Source organism: Diachasmimorpha longicaudata, chromosome 7 (assembly GCF_034640455.1).
Source record: "Diachasmimorpha longicaudata isolate KC_UGA_2023 chromosome 7, iyDiaLong2, whole genome shotgun sequence".
Taxonomy (NCBI): Eukaryota; Metazoa; Arthropoda; class Insecta; order Hymenoptera; family Braconidae; genus Diachasmimorpha; species Diachasmimorpha longicaudata.
In genome coordinates, this window is record NC_087231.1 from 3,665,220 (window position 1) to 3,687,512 (window position 22,293).

At 35.7% G+C, this 22,293-nt stretch overlaps 1 protein-coding gene and 1 long non-coding RNA gene across 9 annotated transcripts in view; one reads left to right on the forward strand and one right to left on the reverse strand.

Annotated features, from left to right (window-relative positions):
• M7bp (Myosin-7a binding protein) overlaps positions 1 to 22,293 on the forward strand; it is a 33,625-nt gene that overhangs the window by 2,771 nt on the left and 8,561 nt on the right. For 2 of the 8 annotated variants that reach the window (XM_064125633.1, XM_064125628.1), the window contains 4 exons: positions 7,620 to 7,811; positions 9,390 to 9,499; positions 13,419 to 13,583; positions 14,320 to 14,403. In XM_064125633.1, the coding sequence (XP_063981703.1) occupies positions 7,620 to 7,811; positions 9,390 to 9,499; positions 13,419 to 13,583; positions 14,320 to 14,403 (551 nt within the window). Of the gene's footprint in view, positions 1 to 1,904; positions 2,120 to 3,597; positions 3,675 to 7,619; positions 7,812 to 9,389; positions 9,500 to 11,484; positions 11,775 to 13,418; positions 13,584 to 14,319; positions 14,404 to 15,785; positions 15,931 to 19,630; positions 19,774 to 22,293 lie in introns of those variants that run through there. The other 6 variants (XM_064125629.1, XM_064125630.1, XM_064125631.1 and 3 more) reach the window with 6 other exon arrangements.
• Positions 13,566 to 22,287, reverse strand: LOC135164896 (uncharacterized). Its single transcript, XR_010299404.1, has 4 exons — positions 20,954 to 22,287; positions 19,883 to 20,224; positions 14,304 to 19,794; positions 13,566 to 13,810 (listed from the first exon to the last, which is right to left on the reverse strand). It is a non-coding gene; the product is annotated as an uncharacterized LOC135164896 (long non-coding RNA).

Consider the following 22,293-nt stretch of genomic DNA (forward strand, 5'->3'; position numbering starts at 1 on the left):
GGGGCTGTTCGATCTTTCAGATAATTTATGCGCATTTCTTCCCTTTTGACCCTTGCCAACTAGCAACATCCGAAGTTCATCCAGCACTGGGTCAAGACTAACCGACTCCAACCGAAGACTTCAACAATTCAGTAACATCAGACCGCCCCACCCCAGACTTTCATTCTGTCAAGATGAATGATTAACAAATAACCGTTATCATAATAGACCGAATGAAGAATAAACTTATCATTATCAAGCCACTTCCAATATCAGTAGATCACTCTAGTTCTGAATGAACCTGTCGTGATGCTAGAAAGTACGATGGGGTACGATAAAAATTCGACCCAAATAAGATAACCATTAAACAGAATCTTAAAACAAAAATAAAACTTGACGAGCACAGCTGCTCTCACCATCAACACCGACAACTTAAGTTAATAAACCCGCATATACCCCGATCTCTATCCAATTCCCAGATTTGAGATAATGAAGTTTGTAAACCATTGTTTTCTTTGAACACCAGTACAAAAAATCATTTAGCTTCTAGGCAAATTGGGCGCTGGATGCTGGTGTTATGGTCTTAATGAGTGGGAAAATAGTGACGCGACAATGGAATGTTTCCGTTGCTTTCTCACTTTACAATTGGAATACAGCTAAAATTCTTAGTTCACAGTTTTGCAATTCTCATTTTTTTTTCTCATTGAAACTGCCGAGCAAAACATTTGTGAGGTGCGAACATCATCGAGATACTCGGAATCATTTAGCCGCAAATAAATAATAATAATTTTCGGTGGGGAGAATTACGTTCATTTGAGTTACAAATTAATTAATTAATTTCGCTAGGAATTCACAAAAACCCCTAAATCCATTCCTAAATTCAATCTAAAATCCCTCTCATGAGTATTATAGTGTCACATTGTTTATCAAGTTTTAGTTGCCACTACCCCCCTCCCCCTCCCCCCTTCTACTTGATTATGCGGAGAAAAAAGTCTGTGATAAATTACTGTACCGGGCACTAGAATCGAGGTGCAATGGAATGTGTTTTACTCACACATAAAAATTCTTGTCAATACCGTAAATTTTGTAATAAATTTGGTAATTAATGATATGTGGCCCCGTAAAATTTATTAAACTATAAAATTTGAAGGTCTATAATATTTTATTTGAGGTACAATGAAAAATTCATAGAAATCTTCTAAAAATTCCTATCCAGGTCAGTCTATTTTATTCAGCCTTCCTTCATCTTTTACTGCGTCACACAACAACTTTTCGATAAGTCATTGTGATTGGTTAATGATGAGCGTCGAATGTAGCCGATTATGGCCGACGTTGGACATTCTCATGAGAAATGTTGCACGAGACTTTGAATTTTTATCAGGTCCATATAAAAGTTTTCCTCAGTTGATAAAGAAATTTTACTATGCGACATAGTAATTGTTCTCAGGCCTGCGGTTTGTGCCGAAATAGTAAGGCAGCACTATAAAAATTGTTAGATTTATCTCTCCGTATAACGAATAAAAAAATACGGAAGCAGAATGTCATTAAGGACTGAAAAACATTGCAAAGCGAAAACGAATAATAGATTACGTATTCAGTAAAAATCATGACGAGAAAATACTCAATCACTGCAAATGACTCACTCGTCAGATGAATGCCTCAGACATCAGTGGATTATTCTCACCGGAAGTTGAATTAGTCACACGTATAGAAATTGCCACGAGAGTTCAATAATCTCCATAAAAAATTAAGATGCGTCGCGCATAGATATTCTTAACATGGTAAGGCAAATCGATTGCACAATGACCCCTATAGAACCACATATATTGAACAATGGGTTCCATCGGCACACAGCTGTACCGAGAGACCGGAAGCGTAGGTGCCACATGGGGCAGAGGACTCCAGCCATCGACTGACAACTTTCATTGTTGTAATGGCTTGTGGAGTGAACGGTTAAATGAAAAAAACAGGTCCTCGTCGAAGTCTAAAGACGTTTTAAAGTCTAATTGTCAGGATCAATCAGTGAAAATATCAGTCTCATCGAACCATCGAATATCGTATTCATGAAATCATATGAAGTGAGCCGACTTCTGCGCGATTTTTTATTCAAAACGCTGCTGTGCAGGAAATCCAATAAACGGTGAGGTGAAATAATCGTAATTGTTCCATTGACTTATCCTATTTTTACCTCTACCATTCTCACAGTCATTCTCTTTTACGATAATAGCCAGCACGACTTCATGGCAATTGCCAGGTGTGACGTATGAAAGCTGTAAAAGTTATCTCAAACTTTGTTCCCCTTTTGAAATAATTCGTCTGCGAGAAACGGACATTTGGAATAACTGCACTGATGTCATTGTTTCGTGAAGATAAATACCGCGGGGCAATATTTCAGTCAGTCGAAAAATTTAATGAATTATGTCACCTGATGGATGCGGAGTGTAAACCTGTGAGGTGGAATTCTCGATTAGGAGACATTTTGATTTATTATGCGGATAAAAATAAAACGGAATGAGTATTTTCTTGACCTGTTGACATGGGTCACATGCACTTGACCTTACGTATAAGTGTAAGTATTTATGCCATCGGTTTTCCGGAGAAAATCAGCTCCTAGATTCAGAAGTTTCAAGGGAATTTGAATTATGGGAAATTTCATGGATTTCGTTATCGAAAAATTACGGAATCTCCAGAACATTAAAAGATAATTTATGGTTTTGATTGATGTGATTACAAAAATGTTGAAGAACACGCCGACGTCTCGCTGGTTTTATTTATCTGAAGAAAAATGTGCAACGACTGGAAATATCGTAATTCATGTCGAATATTAGTAATTATAACATAAGTTGAGGTGAGTTTTTTTTGTAGAAAAATTTCTGTTTAGAAAAAATATAAGTCGATTTGATGAAGTGTCGGATCAGTGATATTACAACACTCAATTTTCGAGGTCATGTTTACACCTTCCTCTTAAATCAGAAGTTTGGAATTATGGAAATTTGGTGGCTGCTAACCTTGAATTATCAAATAACCCGAGACTCAATCAAATGCAATGTTGAATTGCACAATTTATTTTGAAATTCCAATTACGCTTTGAACTTCCGCATTTCTCTGGGATTTCAACCGTTAATCAATCATCAATGGAATAGTTGTCTCTACAAGATAATTAGGGAACGACTAAAATTTTTTTGGATCTCAACAACGAATTAAAATGTTGATTTGAAATTCAAACAAATTTTCAAATTATTCGAACATTTTTCTATCGTTCCAAAAGTGTCTAATAACGAGACGTAAAATCTAAAGATCGGTTTATGCCGTGATAAATATACAATGCAAAAATAAAATTTAAAAAACCACTAATATGTCCCTGGTCATCACAAACGTTTTTCCACAAATAAAAATATAATTTCTCTACGCAACGTTTTCGCACGAGTGACGCTCTGTAGACGTTGAAATTTTCCTCACCATTTTCAAAAAGATATTACACTATCAAATGTTTATATTTGAATTGTGAGAATGATATAGAGTAAGAGCCCATATATCCCCTCTTTATTTTCTGCACGAAACACATTACTTGGGAACAAACATATTTCTTATCACTGGTGGAACCGCGCGCGCTTCGAGGTACCTCAGTTAGAAATGCTCCGTGAATCGAGATCAGCTACTGAGATATTCATAGAGTCATCGTGCTGTTGTTCCAGGTACTGAGAAAATTAATACCGTGAGAAACATAGTGACAAACTTGAAAATACATCCAGAGAAAAAAAATCTTTCGTCAAAGAATTATTTTCCGGAGATAAAAATTGCCCTTCATTTATTTATTTTATGTCCAAATATTACAATAGCATATTGAGTAAAAAGTTTATTTATTTTTTTAAATTTTTTTGCGCGAAATAATTTAGAATAATTCAAAATGTTAATTAAGCGTCAAAAAATGACACCGGAAATTTCAACAAATTTCCAACAAATACATTTATCAATAGAATCAATTTACGATCATATTTAGGTGTCATATTATGCATAATTAAACATAATTTTTTTATTTGGAGATTGATTAGACCATCCGGATCTGACTTTTCAAAAAAACAATTTCTGGTCAAAGTAATTTTTTATAAAAATGTCCCTCGTGTATTAAATAAAATTCTCAAACTGGAATTTTTTATTTAACTTTACCAATACTTCAATATAAGTCAAGGAAACATTCGTTTGTATTTAAAAAACGATTTAGTTTATGTGCATAATAAAGCAAATGAAATTTAAATTTACATTCGAATAATAGCTTTGAAACGAGCTGCTCCAACAAACCCAATTATGCGGCTGATATGAAGTTTATTAGATCTGAATAAATTATTGCTCCGCGTCTTGTCGGATAAATATTTAGCCAGACAAATATAAATGACCATTAAAAATTAAAATTACCCGCGAAATTACTTCGCCCTCGAATCGATCATTATCCGGGAACAATTTTCTACCGAACGATCGACCGGCGTCCGGCTCTTTATAATTATTCACATTGCTATGCACTCTATTCTATTATATATTCCACTCGACCGCGATCATCTAACGGTGACAGATATAACTAACATCTAAATATGATTGATATTGAAACCCCCGGAAACGTCAGGTGCCAATGAATATTCACGGATTCCAAGCTCACGAGCAGTCTTGATGTTATTGGCGAGGTGCAAAGGCCAATCATAAAAATTGAAAGACGTATCTCCCTGGTGATCTCCCCAGCATCGAATAGAAAGAATACTTTTACAATAGAAATTCTTAAAAGACTTTTATCTACGTATTTTACCGAGGAGGCGAATGTCGAGTAGCATTCCAGGGAGGATAAATCTATCGGAGTGTACAGTATTTTTATCCTCTCGGAAGAGGAATAATACCAACTACGGCCATTCAAACTCCATCTATATTTATTCATATATTTTCCATCTATTTTTTTTTCACTGAAAAACCGCGCATTCGACTCCCACAAGTAATGAAAATTCCGACTTTAAATGGTAATGGAAAAGTTCGATTACATTGAAATGAAATAGCACTCATTTTGTTTTACTGCCCCATTACTTTTTTGTAGAATTCAACGGAGTGACAATTTTGTGGGGCAAAAGTGTCTCATCGTTGATTGAAATATTTATTGATAGTGAACAAATCCATTCTTATCTGTAAATAAGAATTTTATACCGAATTGCATGCGCTGATAACGAATTAATTCCTTGCGATTCATTGAACGAATCCATCTTTCTTATTGTTATAAAGGTGAATACATTGAAACGCATGACCCCAATACAATTATTCATAAATTTACAATGAATAACCGGGAATGTTCAGGGGAAAAAAATCTCCTGATTTTTTACCCCATAAAAAATCAAACTGCGGTTAAATACATTTTTAATTATTTTCATGTAAATTAATTTTGTTTCCTAAGTTATGGGAATTTACAGACATTCCTAAGGATCATTATTCATATATATTTATTATGCGTCGTCCCATAACGTAATATTTATATGCATCATGTGACACTTCTGTTGAAATATTTTTCTCTGCGCAGAGTTCAATGCTCGGAATTATGCACCTCACTAACCCAGATTTTTCTCACTCATTAGATCCCGTATAGTTTTCACATTGTCTTCTATTTTTATTTTTACGCTTCCAACTACTAAATGATGAATTTCAAAATAAATTTTCCGAGAGTTCACCCATTAAAAAAGTTATCCACTAAAAATTTTTAATTACCAACAATTCACTCGTCTCAAAATTAATTCTTCAACTATCGATTCAATTAAAATGTACTGATTTCCCACAAAATAAAATCACCCCCTGAGACTTTAAGCAATGGCCAGTCACAGGCTTCCTGTATTGAATTCCATTGAGAATAAAAATAAATAATAATCGTATCACCGTCCAAATCTCAAATTACAGCCGCGATCCCCCCACCCAATCAATTTCCCACTCCATTTTCATCGCCTCAATTGATGTCGTTGCCGATGATTTCCCCCCGATTTCTAGAATCGAATCTATTTATTTTTCGCTGATTTTTAATTTTTCGCTTGACAAACTGTTAGACCCAAATTTAGACCGGTCCACTGTTAGACCCAAATTTAGTCAGTGAACATCCCTTGCCTATCCCCCCCTTCCCATCCCTTACCAACAAATAGTCAACTCGATATCGATCGAATCCAATGACCGATTAATTGAGAAATCGAAGACAATGGATATTTGCAAGAGCGCAGTCCAAAAATTCAGTGAAAGTAACATTTTAAAACTGCGTTAAACACAACCACAACAGACCCACTCACGGTAGTCTTATTGCGGCAGTGTGACATAAGACCCCACCGGTTTTATATTCTGCGCTATATACCGGTCTCGTAGCTCCTACCATCGAGGTGCCCCGTGGTTTCCCTCTCGTGCCCACCATCCACTGTCACTTTCAAACTGACGAGCCGACACAAAGGATCGGTTTTTCAGAATTACCATAATAATCCCGACAAAATAAACCAATCAATCCCCCCGAGACATCGATTAATTATCACAAATAATGACAGTGTAAAACGAATAATCGAGTGCAATACGTTGTGACAACTTGTTGAGCATTGGCAGCTGGTGTTGATGGTCAACTTCTGGGTCTACCGGAAGGTGGACAACACTAACCCCAGTGCCCGGAAATGTGGATGGCTGAGTATGAACACTAGTGCGTCAATATTTACGACTCAGGGCCGTTACTCACGACAATAAAATTCCAATTCTTTCGATAACAATGTGGAGAAGACAGGGAATCGATCATTTGGAATTTACGAGAGAGGATAAGATTCAATGGCTCCACAGCACTGAAGTTACTGAGGATCTCCAGATCACTTGCATGTGCAACAACGCTAATGAATTTTCAATAACATTGATGAATAACATTGTTCTGTGATGGAATGGCAATTTTAACTGTGTTATAATTATAAGTTTCTGTGTTACTGCTACGCAGATGATGTAATGAGAGGTATTGCGCCCAGAGTGAACGCTCGAATCGACATTATGTTGGAGCAATTGGCATCGCACATAGTGAATTAAGTAATAGTAGTTTTGAGAAAGTTGTATCACTGCGAAAACTCTCGTTGAAATTATATTTCAACTGTGGAAATTGACGGTTAAACTGCTGAAAAAAGATAAAAAATGTCTTCATGCTTGAGTTGTTTTATGTCTACCCTTCTGATGGAGGGTGACCGATCTGGTGGTCAGGAGAGACTTAATATGGGTACATTCATGGTCCTCTTTCTGCTCTTTACAATCGAGGTCGTTATTGTTAAGGTCATCACTTTCGAGATGGAGAATGATGACGAAAGTCGCTTTGGAATACACTCGGCGTCTATATTTTTTGATCGCGATGATTAATATTCTGGTGCAACTGGTTTTGCAGGGGATTATTACGTGGTCCTAAAATTTTTGGTAATGATACTGTGTGTGAATGAAATACTCAGGGTAAATGATGAGGGGATAGGGGGTCATTGATATTATTTTTGATGTTTTTGAAATACTCTTTTTGGATGTAATAAATGATTTGTAGCTTTCACTCCGATGTGTTTTCGTTTTTACCCCACTCTCATGACTTTTTTCATAGGTAATTGAATGGTTAATGATTTGGGAAAAAATTTCAGGAAAACCGGAGCCGATAAAAACGAGAAGAAAGTACCAGTTGATGACCGACGTTGCGCCTGTTGTCTTAAACCATTTATCATTGGTGGTGGTGTTCAGTGCAGCGACTGCAGCACGAGATTCTGCAGGAAAGGCTGCGGACGCTGGGTAGTGAAGGATAACGTTTGGCGTTGTTTGATTTGTTATCATAGAAGGTTATTATTCTGGTTGGGTCAGTACTTGCTGATGGGGCTCGTGGTTTAACGAGGAATTGTGGAACAATGGTATATGCATAGGTGGAATGCTCATGACCTGGAGAGAATCAGGTTTACGATTTTTTAAGGGATTTCGAAAAATAATCCAGGATTTTCTGAGAGATTCGACTGTTGGAATAAATTGGATCAGTTTTTATATTCATGGGGTGCTGCGTATTTCCCAATATGTCTCTGACTGTCATTAATTATTTATAATTCGATGAAGAAATCAATGAGAGATTCGAAAATTGCAGTTCACTTGGGAGATAAACAGTGAGAGCCATCAGGCAAATTTAGTTGGATTTAGTTGGATTAGTTTGACATTTTTAATTACTAAAAAATTTAGGTAAAGTAAAGAATTCGAATGTGAAGATGTCTAGAAAGCTGTCTATCAAATTGAATTGTTCTTTAAACATTGTAGATGGTGTGATTTAGTGGGTTGAAAATTTCCAGAACAATTTCTTGTATTAACAAAGCAGTATGACAGAGTTAAATCTGCATAATGAATATATATTTTTTAAATGTGTGCAGTAATCGTATCTCAAGGTGTTTGTCCAATTGAGAAATACGTTGATAGACGCTATCAAAAAAAATCCCGGAGGAATGAAAAATTTTATTGACGAGAATAAATTTCCATGCTTATGAAATGAATCGATGAATTATGGGTCAGATGAGTCCGAAGGTTTTTTCACGTCCTTCATTCAATCAACTCATCCAATGTTTACCGTATTATTTCTCTAAATTGGGTCAAGTTGCGTGGAGAAATTTCGTGGAGAAGAATACACTGAAACGAAGATGAATTGATTGAATAAATCATTGACATTTGTGTCATCACAAAGGTTATCACTTTACTGAGTTCAAAACTTTCTTCAAGCTTTCTTGTATGGTGCGCTAAACAGTGTTACGATAAAGTATCTATAATGAATATGTATTTGGGAAGCGTTAAAAATAATGTTGTCTCACTTTCATTACGCAATAATGGAAAAACCTCTGAGATTTGCAATAAAATCACGGTGAATATCAAAATTTTATTGACGGAATAAATTTACATGGGAGAGGACTTAACTGATGGATTGCATTGGACGCCTTTCAGCGATATCCTCCATTCAATTTTTGTAATATTTCTCTTGAAATTCGTCGAATCATACAATTTCATTGACAACGATAAATTTTACTGAATATCAATTGATTGAATGGCGGATGTATTGAATTAGTTTTCCAGATAAGTTCGATGAAGTGGAAAAAAATAAAAAAGAATGAATTACGCTTTTTTTAGTCGACTATAAAATAATCAATAATATTAGATTTAATAAATAATTCATATATATTTCATCCAAAATATATACATTATATATTTTGGATATTATATACACTCTATATACATCTGTATTGTATATATTTTATTAATTTAATAGCTGCAATAGCGCACCAAAGGGTTGAAAGAACGTTAAACTGCATTTTTTTAAAGAGATTTCTTTAATTGACTCATTTACTGACGTTAAAATTCATTAACAATCTATTTATTTGTTAAATTTATAGCACGTGGTCGCAGAAAAAAGAAAAGTGCTTTGATACACTCAGTGGTGTGCCGTCAAGAGAAGAATCACGTGGTCAGTTCAGGACGGCGAAATCCCCGGTTTATGTTGCAGGTGCGTAAACAACTGACTAAATTATTTAAACACGTCAACAAATAAACCAATGAAAATGTCAAAATTACACCTTCCGGTGAGGAATTCCGTAAACTTAATCAGTATGGCAACGAAAAAAGAACGTGTTGCAAAATCAAATTTTCTCGATGGAATAAACAATGGCCTCGAATAATGAACCTTCACCGCGACATGTCACCATTCACTCACCAACGACATTGGAAAAAACTATCGAGCAAATCATTGTCACTGGAGCACTCGACCATTAATTGTTTTAATTCATCGTTCTATTGACGGAGTTTAAATGCAAATTTGCCCTGTGAACTTCATTTTTAATTACTTCTGGAGCAATCGAAGACCCATAAAAAATAATCGAATGTCACCTGCATTGATGAGGATTTTTATACCGGGAATTAATTAAAATATAAATCAGTACAGGTCTAAATTTTTCTAATTATATCGTCTCTATTCAGCTGTGCAGAATAAAAAATGACAGACAATGTATTTTTATACGCTCAATCAAGAAACCAAGATTATCAATCGAGAAATATTGATGGTTAGAAAATTATTTCTAACATATTAATTAGAAAGTCTTTAAATTATTAATATTGTATTGTATTGTTTATTTCTGTGATGTTACAAACGTTTCTTCCTTGTTTAACATCATTTCTACAAACAACTAGCAGTATTTAAATTATTAATAATTACACATACATGTGATATTGATATGGATTTTTTAAGTAAAAAAAAATCATTCGAGTTATCAGCGAAATTTCATAAAAAAAATATCTCAACATTTTTGATAATTTTGGAACTTTGGAGTGAGTACACCTGATAATCGTGTAGTTCCAGCTGCTGTCCCATTTATTTTTTTATATACCCTACACCCGAGCAATATTATTCAGGGACTTTGTGCGATCCCCACGCGGTTCAGTGACTCCGAATTTTATAACACGAAGTGTTCACTGCACGCGGGTGAACGTTAGTGTGCATTGTCTATGCGGCATTCCGGTTTACCTTTCCTGCCCCGTCTTGCCAGGATAATTTAATATTACCGAGTGAGGCTAACGGGATCAACTTACATGCCAAGTATATAATATTAAGCACAAATTGCTTCATCCATGGGAAAACATCACTGGAACGGGGGATTAATTGCATAATGGGGGGAGTAATGTTCATGTCCATCGATTTCTGGGATCAAGGTCACATTTGACAACAGCCGATAGTTAGTTTCGTAATACTGCACACGCCAGGAGGTACTTATTATTTTATAGCCTATCATAGGTGTAACAACGAGCGTTGGGAGTTGATGAGAAATTCGCGGTGAAATTAATGAGAATCGGATGAGATTGAGTGGATCCTTGGAGGATCATAAAATGATTTAGAACTAAATTCTCTCGGGGTTAATTGGGTCGTCAGACGAGCTGCTACTGCATCAGGAAAATGTCAGTTGAAATTGTTTCTTTAAAAAGTGCAACTGGTCTGAATAAAAATGGGAAAACAAGTTGTTTTCTCGAGTTGTTTCGAGAATACAAGTGAAAGCAAGTTTCAATCGAATGTAATCGATCTTTCTAATATTTCGGGAAGTAGTCGGGGAAAACAAGTTGTTTTTATCGTTCAAATTGCACTGAAATTTTCGGATTTTTTATGGTACCGTGAAACGAATAAAAATTTATCTCTCTCGCTCATCTGTGCTTTGTCAATACGTGTTAAATATCCCCTGTTTAAAGTGAATTCAGGGCGATCCACTTTAAAATGTGGCTGACGTGGTAATTGATACGTTCTGGTGGTGGATTGATGATCCATCTCACATTATAAAACACCAAGATTTCTCCTTTTTTTATTTCATTTTTCTTTCATTCAAACTCCTGAGGACAGTTCATTGCAACTGAGTAGTGCTGGCTGTTCCCGCACAGACATTTATTGTCCCTGAGTCAAGTTGGAGGTGGTGAACCTCAGTTCTGCTCCAGTACTCTCACGAGCAACATCGCGTCTGGCCTGTGACCACTCACTGCCGTATAGGAAGACTCCATCGATCCGTTATCCATATATTTCATTAATCATTGAAGCCCCCCGGCTTTGAATCGATCGTACGCGCGCATCATTTTCCATTTGCACACGTTCTGATGGTTTTTCTTCCCCTTTTTGCATTCACCATACGATAATTCGAGAACTGGTAATGTAAATGTCAATGACTGTGAGCCAATTCTCGATTTTCTTCGAGTTCAATGAAATGTGATCGTTGATGGATATTTTTGAGTGGATTAATTCATGACAGGTGTGTAGCAATCAGAGATGATTTAATTGTTTCAATAAAAAAATTTATAACAACTCAGACATTGTGTTTTTATGAGAATTATTTCAACAGAGAAAAACAAATTGACGGAATACGGTTAAAATGGATAAATCATTACGCAATAAATATTTACTGAACACGCGGTCACATTGATCTATTTTGTATTAACTCTTTTACTAACAGTTGACAAATTTTGATTTCATCAACGAAAATTCGAAGGTCAAAATGTCTCCTTTACCTGTCATCTTCTTCCTGACTTAAGAAAAATTTCTGAAATACAATTTCCCTCTGCAATTTTCTCAATTATCTACGAATTTGTTATTCCATATTTACTCGCGACCTGTACTACTTGTTTCGGCCCTTGGGGGTAACAAAAATTTTATTAAATGTTTTCATGGAGATCATAGGGATTAAATCTATGGGTCGTAATACCCGTATTTGATCTCCATTAAATCCTGTTATGCTTACTCTTTTCTTGCCTCAAAGGCATAGGATCACCTCACACTTGGAAGCGTCGAGGCGAGTGTTATTTACTTTCAACCACCTGCGATATAGATTTTCTGACCCCTGCGATCAAAAACCTCGTCTTTACTTATTTCGGAATCCTCGGAGTCGTTGGAAAATATTTACCACACTCGTTGGGTAATGTACCTGTTCCCACAAGTCGAAAACTACTTTTCTCACGAGCTTTTCTCATTACGATGTGTGGAAAGGAAACTTTTTTGGCAGGAATTCTTCTTCGGGGATTTGTCATTAGTTTTTTTGATGTGTAATTAGTTCCGAAATTGACCAAAATGAATGAACTTATTGAGTTATTCACATTCCGACGTCGAAATTGATCAAAATAAATGAATTTATTGAATTATTCACATTCAGACGTCGAAATTGACCAAAATAGATCAATTTATTGACTTATTCACATTCAGACGTCCAAATTGACCAAAATGGATGAATTTATTGACTTATTGACATTCAGACGTTGAAATTGACCAAAATAGATGAATTTATTGAATTATTCACATTCAGACGTCGAAATTGACCAAAATAAATGAATTTATTGAGTTATTCACATTTAGGCGTCGAAATTGACCAAAATAGATCAATTTATTGACTTATTCCCATTCAGACGTCGAAATTGACCAAAATAGATCAATTTATTGACTTATTCCCATTCAGACGTCGAAATTGATCAAAATAAATGAATTTATTGAGTTATTCACATTCAGACGTCGAAATTGACCAAAATAAATGAATTTATTGAGTTATTCACATTTAGGCGTCGAAATTGACCAAAATAGATCAATTTATTGACTTATTCCCATTCAGACGTCGAAATTGATCAAAATAAATGAATTTATTGAGTTATTCACATTCAGACGTCGAAATTGACCAAAATAAATGAATTTATTGAGTTATTCACATTTAGGCGTCGAAATTGACCAAAATAGATCAATTTATTGACTTATTCCCATTCAGACGTCGAAATTGATCAAAATAAATGAATTTATTGACTTATTCACATTTAGGCGTCGAAATTGACCAAAATAAATGAATTTATTGACTTATTCACATTCAAACGTCGAAATTGACCAAAATAAATGAATTTATTGACTTATTCACATTTAGGCGTCGAGCATGGTATCATCAATTCCGGCGTGGAGTTGGCTGCCGATGGAGATCATGAGACGGACACGTTGGAAAATATTCGTGAAATTATTGAGAAAGTAGTGGAGAGCCTCGTCGGCAGTGTGGACAATGCACCTATCGATCGACTCTATCAGCATTCCTCATGTAAGTCGTCATAGTTTCAGTTAATTGCTTTATGAAAACAGCCGTTGGCCGTTTAAGGGTGAGTGATAGTGGATGATTGGGTGGTGGGTTCTTTAACATGACCGACAAGCGAGGCATCGGGCAAGTATCGGATAGGCTTTTGATGCTCCGCATGGAGTTTACGATGTTCAATAAATCCTGATGATACATGACGATCCTCCTCCCCTGGACAGACCAGTTTCTTTGCCCTGTAAATGCTCTTGCATTCTTCAACAGCAACTTTTTACACTGGTGGCTACTGCCATCTACCCGCCACACACTCACATTTTCCATTCACATATCCGATGATAATTCAGTATAAATAAACAAAATCTGAGATATTGGAATGATAAATTACTTTTCCCCAGCGAACTGGGGTATCGTGATTGCCATGAGTTTTCAGGGAATCGTTACACTGAAATTCACAGTTCTATTAATTTTCGCACATAATTTTTAAGTATTTAAAGGAATTCTTATCAATTTAAGGGAAACTCTGGAATAAAAATTGCCGAGCGCAAAAATATTGAATAAAAAAAAATTATTCAAATTTTTCCACACGTCCGACGTCAATTTCCCATAATCGATAAATTCTAAATAATCGAATGTGATTAGAAAACTTAGAATTATCATTCGGATTCATTTAAACACAGACATTTAGACAAACTCTCTAGGCATGTAAAAATTAACGCAAAATTAACTCACTAACACTAATTACCAGATGATCAGTTTTTCGAGGACTTTGGCGTACATTTGACTGGGGCTCTTGCGCACCTGGCGGTTGCTTTACGGATGTGTATGGCAAGTAAGTACCGTGAAATGTTCTAATAACGTAATAATCACCTCGTCCACACAGTCATATTCATATGTACACGTGATCTTCGTGTACATGATTTTATGTACACCTGAGGGAAATTTCTCGTGTGACTCGCCATTTCATGATATCTCATTCGTAATCATCACTCAGTATAATCAGCAGTGGTTTTAGCAATTTGTTGGCAACAATCTCCTCGGGAGAATGATTAGGCGCGTTCGGTAATGAAAAGGGCAGATTTGTAAATTCGGAACGACCTTCCCACGCGAAGCGGTTCGGTGTGAGCATGCTCCACGCGATAACATTCTTACATGCCACACCAAACTGACAACGACATAGACTAGGACTGGGGGGAATAACGGCTTCCTCATACCTTCAATTGCTGGTTCCCTCTTTCCATTATCGGTTTTCCGTGGAAAAATTGTTGAGTTAGTGCGCCGTTGAGGATCGGTGAATTCTCAATGTCTTGGTGAGACGAGGAACATGGGAAGGAATCCATTTCCATCATTTTGTTATTAATAAGAGGAAAAATCAATGAAAATCGATAAAAAAATCAATGATCGTTGAAAAAATCAATAATTTAATTATCCGCGGGGGACCATGCCCAACGAAAACGACGATGCAAGTCACTACTGGCGTGGAATATTTCGTTGTGGGAGAGATAACTAAATGTCATGGCGTTTCTATGGAGGTGGAGGAATTCAATTTAGGAAATTCCAATACACTGTCAAAATAATGTTGAATGTCATCAGCAACGTGGCAGTGACTTTCTGGAGAGCAATATTGATGCCGATGTGGGCGGCGTAAACTGATGGCATTTTTCATTTCCGGTTAAACTCGAGTGGATTGAAATATTTTTGGGTAGAGAGAGAATTTTTGGTGAGAATTTTCGAAATTTCTTGAATTTAAAATTAAACATGAGAGTTATGATTCACGACATTTAGGGAGTGATTGAGGTTCCATTTTTATTTTTTTATTCTGTTGTTAACTAGTTAGAAAATCAATAATGCCTCATTTTAATGATCTCATTTCCGGAAATGTCTAGTTGATAGAAAGTTATACGATATATTCACCTGAATTTATCTGACGTTTCCCAATTTTTTAATCAATAATTAATGCAAAATCTTGGATTTCCCGTGATTTTGTTGTCAACTTACAATAAAATCAATGAAATATTTTGCGTTTTAGTGACGACATTTTAGCATTGCAATTTGATTAAAAATATCAATCGAATCATTAATAACAAAGTGAGAATTTTTTCCATTGATTTACAAAATTCAGGAATGTTCTGAATGCTTCCGACATTCCATTGACTAAAAATCAGTCTCGGCGTTGTAGACCATTTATTGTCCCGTGGGAATATAAATCGGAAATGGTGAAATTATCGAATGTGTAATCACTGTGAAAATTCGCGGTCGTTGAGTCATTCACCTCGAGCAATCAACGGCAAGCGATTGTCAAGTTTTCCGAGATTTTATTCGGTTTTATTCGTTCACCTGATTATCTCTGCATTTCAGCGTAAGTTAAACATTATATTATTCTTAACTAGTCGATTTAATGTATTGGAAAGTGAACATAACTGTTGTATCAGTCAGCATTCCACAATTCTGATCACATTGATTTTTCCTCTTTTCGGTTGCCCACACGTTTTTTTAATTATGCAGTTATATATTATATTCATGTCTTGTTCGATATGAATTATTCACAAAATACTACGTCATCTGTTGGAGATACGAGACAAAACGAAAAAAGACTAAATTTCACGGATAATTAAAAATTTATTTAAAAAGTATTGTTGTCAACGTGTTTTTCTACTTCGGAAAATTGCAATTTCTCAGAATTTTCAAATGAGAAACTGACAACACGTGGAAAAATATTGATTAACTTCTATTTTGTATTTTTTCTGTGCTGTAATTGAAAAAACAATTATTTATATGATTTTTTCTGTTATTTTTTATTTTCCGCTAAAATCATTGAGATTCATCAGAGATGATTATTTTTGATTGAAGATTCGACGATTAGTTATTGCCATTATGATAAAAATTTCCATGAAAAATGAAAAAAAAATTCAAGTATAATTATTTAGCTCATTAGGAATAAATGTTGTAAGACACTAATATTTATACAGTTTTTTTTTATGGCAGAGTCATGATGCTGGATCATTATTCCAATTTCCAATGTTTAATGTCATTCAGAGTGTGAATTTGCATGTCAGTGGGAACTTTCGCTCGTTTTTTAAATTTTTCTGTGACATTTTTGGTTGAAAATTTATTCAAATTAAAATTTTTGAATTAAACGGGTTATTTTTAGATGTATTTAATGAGCCCAAGGTATGCGGAGACTTGTGCCTCTGGTCTACGTCACAATATGTCTTATGTATATACTTTTATGTACACCTACAGATATAGAATGGGTAAATACAGACAGATGAGGAAGTTTCCTCGACGTAAAAAGAAAAATAGAGAAATCACTGAATCCCATTGTTTCGTTTATTTACATCCGTAATAATTTTCTTTTCCCATGGAAAAATCGTGGTTGGGTCACATATTTCAATTCTGCAGCGCAATCTATGACTACCGGAGGATTTCTTTCACTTTTTTTCATCACTCATTGAAAATAAGAACAAGGAAATACGCAAATGTCAACGAAATTGGAGACGTATCGCATTCATTTGATATCTCTAACAAACTGCACCTCATGTCCTACGTAATTTCAGCGACAATTTTTGTGAAAATGGCACGTAGAGATAGAATAAATCGTTGAGGTAGTCTGATAAATTGTTACTTCAACCGTAAAACCATCACCCGCTGAAGAAAAGAGAGACTTCAGCCCTGGGAATAATACAGAAGACAATTGTTCCCTCATAATATCACGAGAGATGCTAAACTATTCGATATTTTTCGATCAGTTCCCGATGATTTGAAGACGTAGAGAAAATCCAGGTACACTTACGTCATTTCTATTTTTTTATCATACGATTATCCGGTTGTAAAACTTGTGAACTCTGCCTTGAACGTTTAAATTTCAGAGATAAATTTCCGCGTTGATACTTCCACTTGATTCCAATGTCAACTCTGTGTTTGACGTAAGGGTTTTATAACGATGAAAATCAAATAGTAAATATCAGAGAGAGAGAGAGAGAGAGAAACGTTTTTCTTTAAGAGTTTTTTTCAAAATATTTCCACAAGATATTCCAAAAAGAGTCATTTTTTACGTCGTTACCCCATCAATAAAAATAAAAAAAATTAAAAATAAAAAATACAAAAATCCAAGACTGTCGCGTGAAATGTCCCCCACTGAAGTAGATGAATCCGTAGAAGAGTCGTATGTGGGGTATTGGACGACGTTGCCTGGCATATCAGGAGAGACCCAACGTTTTGCCCAGTCTCACTCGAGACCCCGAACCGTGATTACGTGCAAGTTAGGCGGATTTCATTGAGTTCGCAACACCACCACCTCGTGCATCCCCGTTGACGTCTTTCTCACATCTCAGTATTCAACTGTCTCTCCAGTCCCCATTACGCGGCCTAATCACTCATGAAGTGGATCGTTAGTGGCACCGGACACGTGTAAAAAAATCAGTGATGAGATCAATATAACACGGATGCGCGGTAGATCATCGCCACTCGGACATTCAATTCCCTGCGCAAATCCCGCGACAACTTGCCGATTGAACTTGAAGTGTACCTGTTATTTACGTGGTGAAGTTACACGTCTGTGCAAGTGTAAATACATGTCAGTGTGAGTGCGTCAGTAATCAGGGGATAATTACGAGAATGATCATCGATTATTTCACGCGATAACGTAACCTGTGGAATTATTGTGCAATAAAATGCAGTTGTGAATTGATAATTGGGACTTCAGTCCCTTTAAATTTGCGCGTTTAATCAGCGATAAATAGTAATTCATTAATATTTATTTACAAGTGTATTCGCCGGAGCCGGAAAATACTCGTTAATTCTTATATCGAAATATTGAAAAGTCTCTTACATTCGAGTAATCGAAGAGGGATTCAGGAAAAGAGATAAATATCGGAAGAATACCTGTACTCGTGCGATACCTTGAACTCGATAAATCCTGTTCTCCCTCAGTTTTAATTAAAATAATGCTCCTCGTTCATGAATAAAAATAATATTGTTACATATTCTCCACTTCTGACCTTTGTCACGTGTTGCGCAATGCGGATAGGAGACTTTGATCGAAAATCGTATCTCGAGGAAGCCAAGTTAAGCGACATCATTCCATCGAGTCATTGGAATCTCAAATTTATCGAATCAAATAATAAATACTGGGGCCTTGAACTCTTCGAATTGCTTCGGGCGCTAATTGAACGGGAACTTTGAGCGAGGATTCTCACGAAAATTCCGTTATGTTGTTTCATTGCTCGCACGTGACGAAAATCACCAACAAATACCATATAAAATACACCTGCAGTCACGCATCATCTCGGGATGCATGTGATGCAGAAAATTTTCTATAATCGAACCATCAGAGTGTCGCAGGAAAATCGAGTCATTCGTAAGATCAGTTGAATTACTGGATTTTTTTTCTTCAATGTTGTCCGGATGTACATAGCTGGGTAAATAATTCCCTCGTGGCTGGAAAAATCTCTTATTGACAAATCGGAATTGATGTCTTTCATCTTCCGTGTTTCCAATCGTGACAAAGGTTTCTAGAAGAAAAAAAAAATGAGAAACGATGTCGTTGCGTAGTCAGTGAAGATAATGCCTGGAAATTACTGATAAAAGCCGCAGAAATGTATTTTACCTGTAATCTTAGTGGATAACTGTTAACTTTTGGTTAGAGGCTTCTAGGAAGTGGAGGTTACCAAACCGAATGAGGAAAACAGAATTTTTGTGCGGATTTAATGCAATTTTTCTATTTCAATATCGATAATTATTGAAGGTTGAAGTGTTATTGGAAACTCAATCCGAAATTAAAGAAAGACGATCCGTTATACCCCAGTAGTTTCCGAGATATTGGGATAGTTTGTCAGAATGAATGACGAACGACGAATCAAATCAATCGTCTTTCTTACAACAATCTGTTAATCCCCAGATTTTTTTATTCATGTGCATTAATATTACCTACATTGGAATAAAGTGTTCTCTGATGGTGTTGAAATATTGAATGAAACACGTGTGAAAATAATGACGTACCGAATTATGTAGAAAACTGTGTCAATTGTGCTTTTGGAAGTTATACAATGCACAGAAACAATTCATTGCACGTCTCCACTGGATGAAGTTATGTGAAATTGAATGTTCCGCATGTTACTACAACTGATTCAAGAGATGCTGACTCTCATTGGCGGTCTCATTGTCTTCTACTTCGTCTACATATTTATCATCCGAAAGAATGGTAATATTTATCACCCATAATCTGCATGGAAATCCATTCGGTTAATTGACGATCGAGTCACGAATTAATTAAATCGTGTGGTACAGCTCTAATAATCATGAATACTTACTCACGAAAATTGCCCAACTTCGAAATGAGCCCGTAAATTAGTTTTGACTCGTGAATTTTTGTCATTACTCTGATGCCTTTAAAACTTTAATCCACCGATTTAACTACATTCCACGGGAGATTGCCTTCCTACTCTGACAACTCCCACAATGAGAGGAGATTCTTCTAATTATTCCGGACGTTCAATTAGTGCCCATGAGAGGGTATGAGTCGCTGGTTAATTGGGGAATGGGAATTTCATGAAAGCCAGGAAGACTTACTCGCTCACGTACAGGACTTTTTATCTCGCTGATAATGTTTCCTACTGGCAATCATTCGCTTATCCATCCTTTAACAGTTGATTCTAAAATTACACGATGATCGTGGTAAAATTAAATAGTAATGAGCCAGGCTAGACCGAGATATTCCAGTTTTAAGTGAATGTTTATTCGGGAAAAAAATGACGAAACTGTGAACGACAGTTAAATTAACATGTGTAACAAGTTTCGGAATTGTTTTGTTAATTAAAGGAGACTAGCATTTTTTATAATGCATAAATGCATCTAGCATAAATTCCATCTTTCAAAATATATTAAAATTTATATTGAATTGGTTCCCATTTATGCAATGAAAATATATAACATATATGTCTCATAAATTTTTGCTATAAAAATTAGATTAAATTTTTTTTTTATATATTGAAATATATATTGAATTGGTTCCCATTTATGCGATGAAAATATATAACATATATGTCTCATACAGTTTTACTATAAAAATTAGATTAAAATTTTTAAAAATATATTGAAGTATATATTGAATTGCTGCAATTTATATAATGAAAATATATAAGGTCTCATACATTTTTGCTATATATATCTTATAAATCAGAGAATATATATAGAATTAGCCTCAATATATTTTATAGTTTTTCCCTGAGGGCGAAGATACCCTTCACCTTTGAATCCCGAAGGCCGCGATTTAGAAAGCCCGACAGACCTCGACAAATGCACAATTTCAATTTGTCGCAAAATCCACGCACGGTACAAACAATTATCGCCTGAGAGTGGCTTGAGAAAATACCAAGACCCACCTACCGACTGACATCCTCCTCTTCCTCCTCGTTACAACCCTAGAAAGTGCATTAGTAATGACAAAAAAAAGTGGTTAGAGGCGACCCTGAATTTCACCTTGCAACATCGCTGAAGAATGCGATCGACAAATGCCCGTGAGAAATATTCAAAAATTTTGAGGCCCAGGAATTCGGTCAGCGTTTGAACCTGTTCGAGTTCCGTGGACCACCCGAAATAAAAACACACACACACGATTTGTATAAAGAGTTCACGAGGTCACTAGCCCCGGAATTTCACCGGTTGCTGGTTGCACACCGATGAAAAAAGGCCGACAAGGCCGCCAAGGAGAAATTACGCGACTTCTACGTGTACTGACCCATAACGGGTGAACGCTTGACGACCCATTGCCAGATGAAAGTGGCGATTTCTGTTTGACTCTTTCCCATTCCCTCCACAGGCCTAATATGTTATTCACGAGTGAAAAAAAAATTAATCAATTCCAAAAGTCTTTTACTTTCATTTTGAATTAGCATTCGATTTGCATTAAATGTTTTCAATGCACCTGAATAAATTCTACCGCTCTCTCATTGTCACGTCTACTCATCATAAATAAATAAGTTGCGAGATGATGAATAAACCTGTTGGAAGGTGTACAAATATAACCGTGGGAAAATAAAAATAATAATTGAGGAAAATCGAGAATTAATCATTAAAAAAATATAATGATCAAAAGTGATTGTAAAGTATTCACCAATTGCAGTGTAAATAAACTTAACAATCAGTCTAAAGAAATACGATGATCGCGAACCGTGAGTAATTATCTCAAAGACAAATAGTCATTCACCAAAGAATCAATTATTTTTCACGTTATTTACCTAGAAACAAAGGTAACGATCGCCATTGCCATAAAAACATTCATAAAGTAACGACAATAGCTGATTGGAATAAGAAAGACGGAAAACCGTTAAATAAATTATTCAACTTCAACACCATCGACTATCGAGCCCCATTGAAATTAAGTGGTGACCACTCTTTCATTATCACCTGCGTTTCAGCTTCGCCGAGCCCTCGATATTCTCATAAAAATATTCACAGACCAAAAATAGTAAATGGAAAACATAAATTACGAATAACTATCAACGATCATTAAAACTAAATGTAATGAATTCTCTGGCTTTCTCATCATCACCTCTGCTCATCTGCCTATAAATAAGAAGGAGTGATTGCAAAATAAATAAATCAAGCAATCACAGTGAGAAAGAAGGAAAAAATTCCAATAATAGTTTTTCCCCGGAGGAAAAATGATTTTTCCCCACCTCCTGGGAATTCAGCTCTCACTGGAATCGATTCCACTAATGCA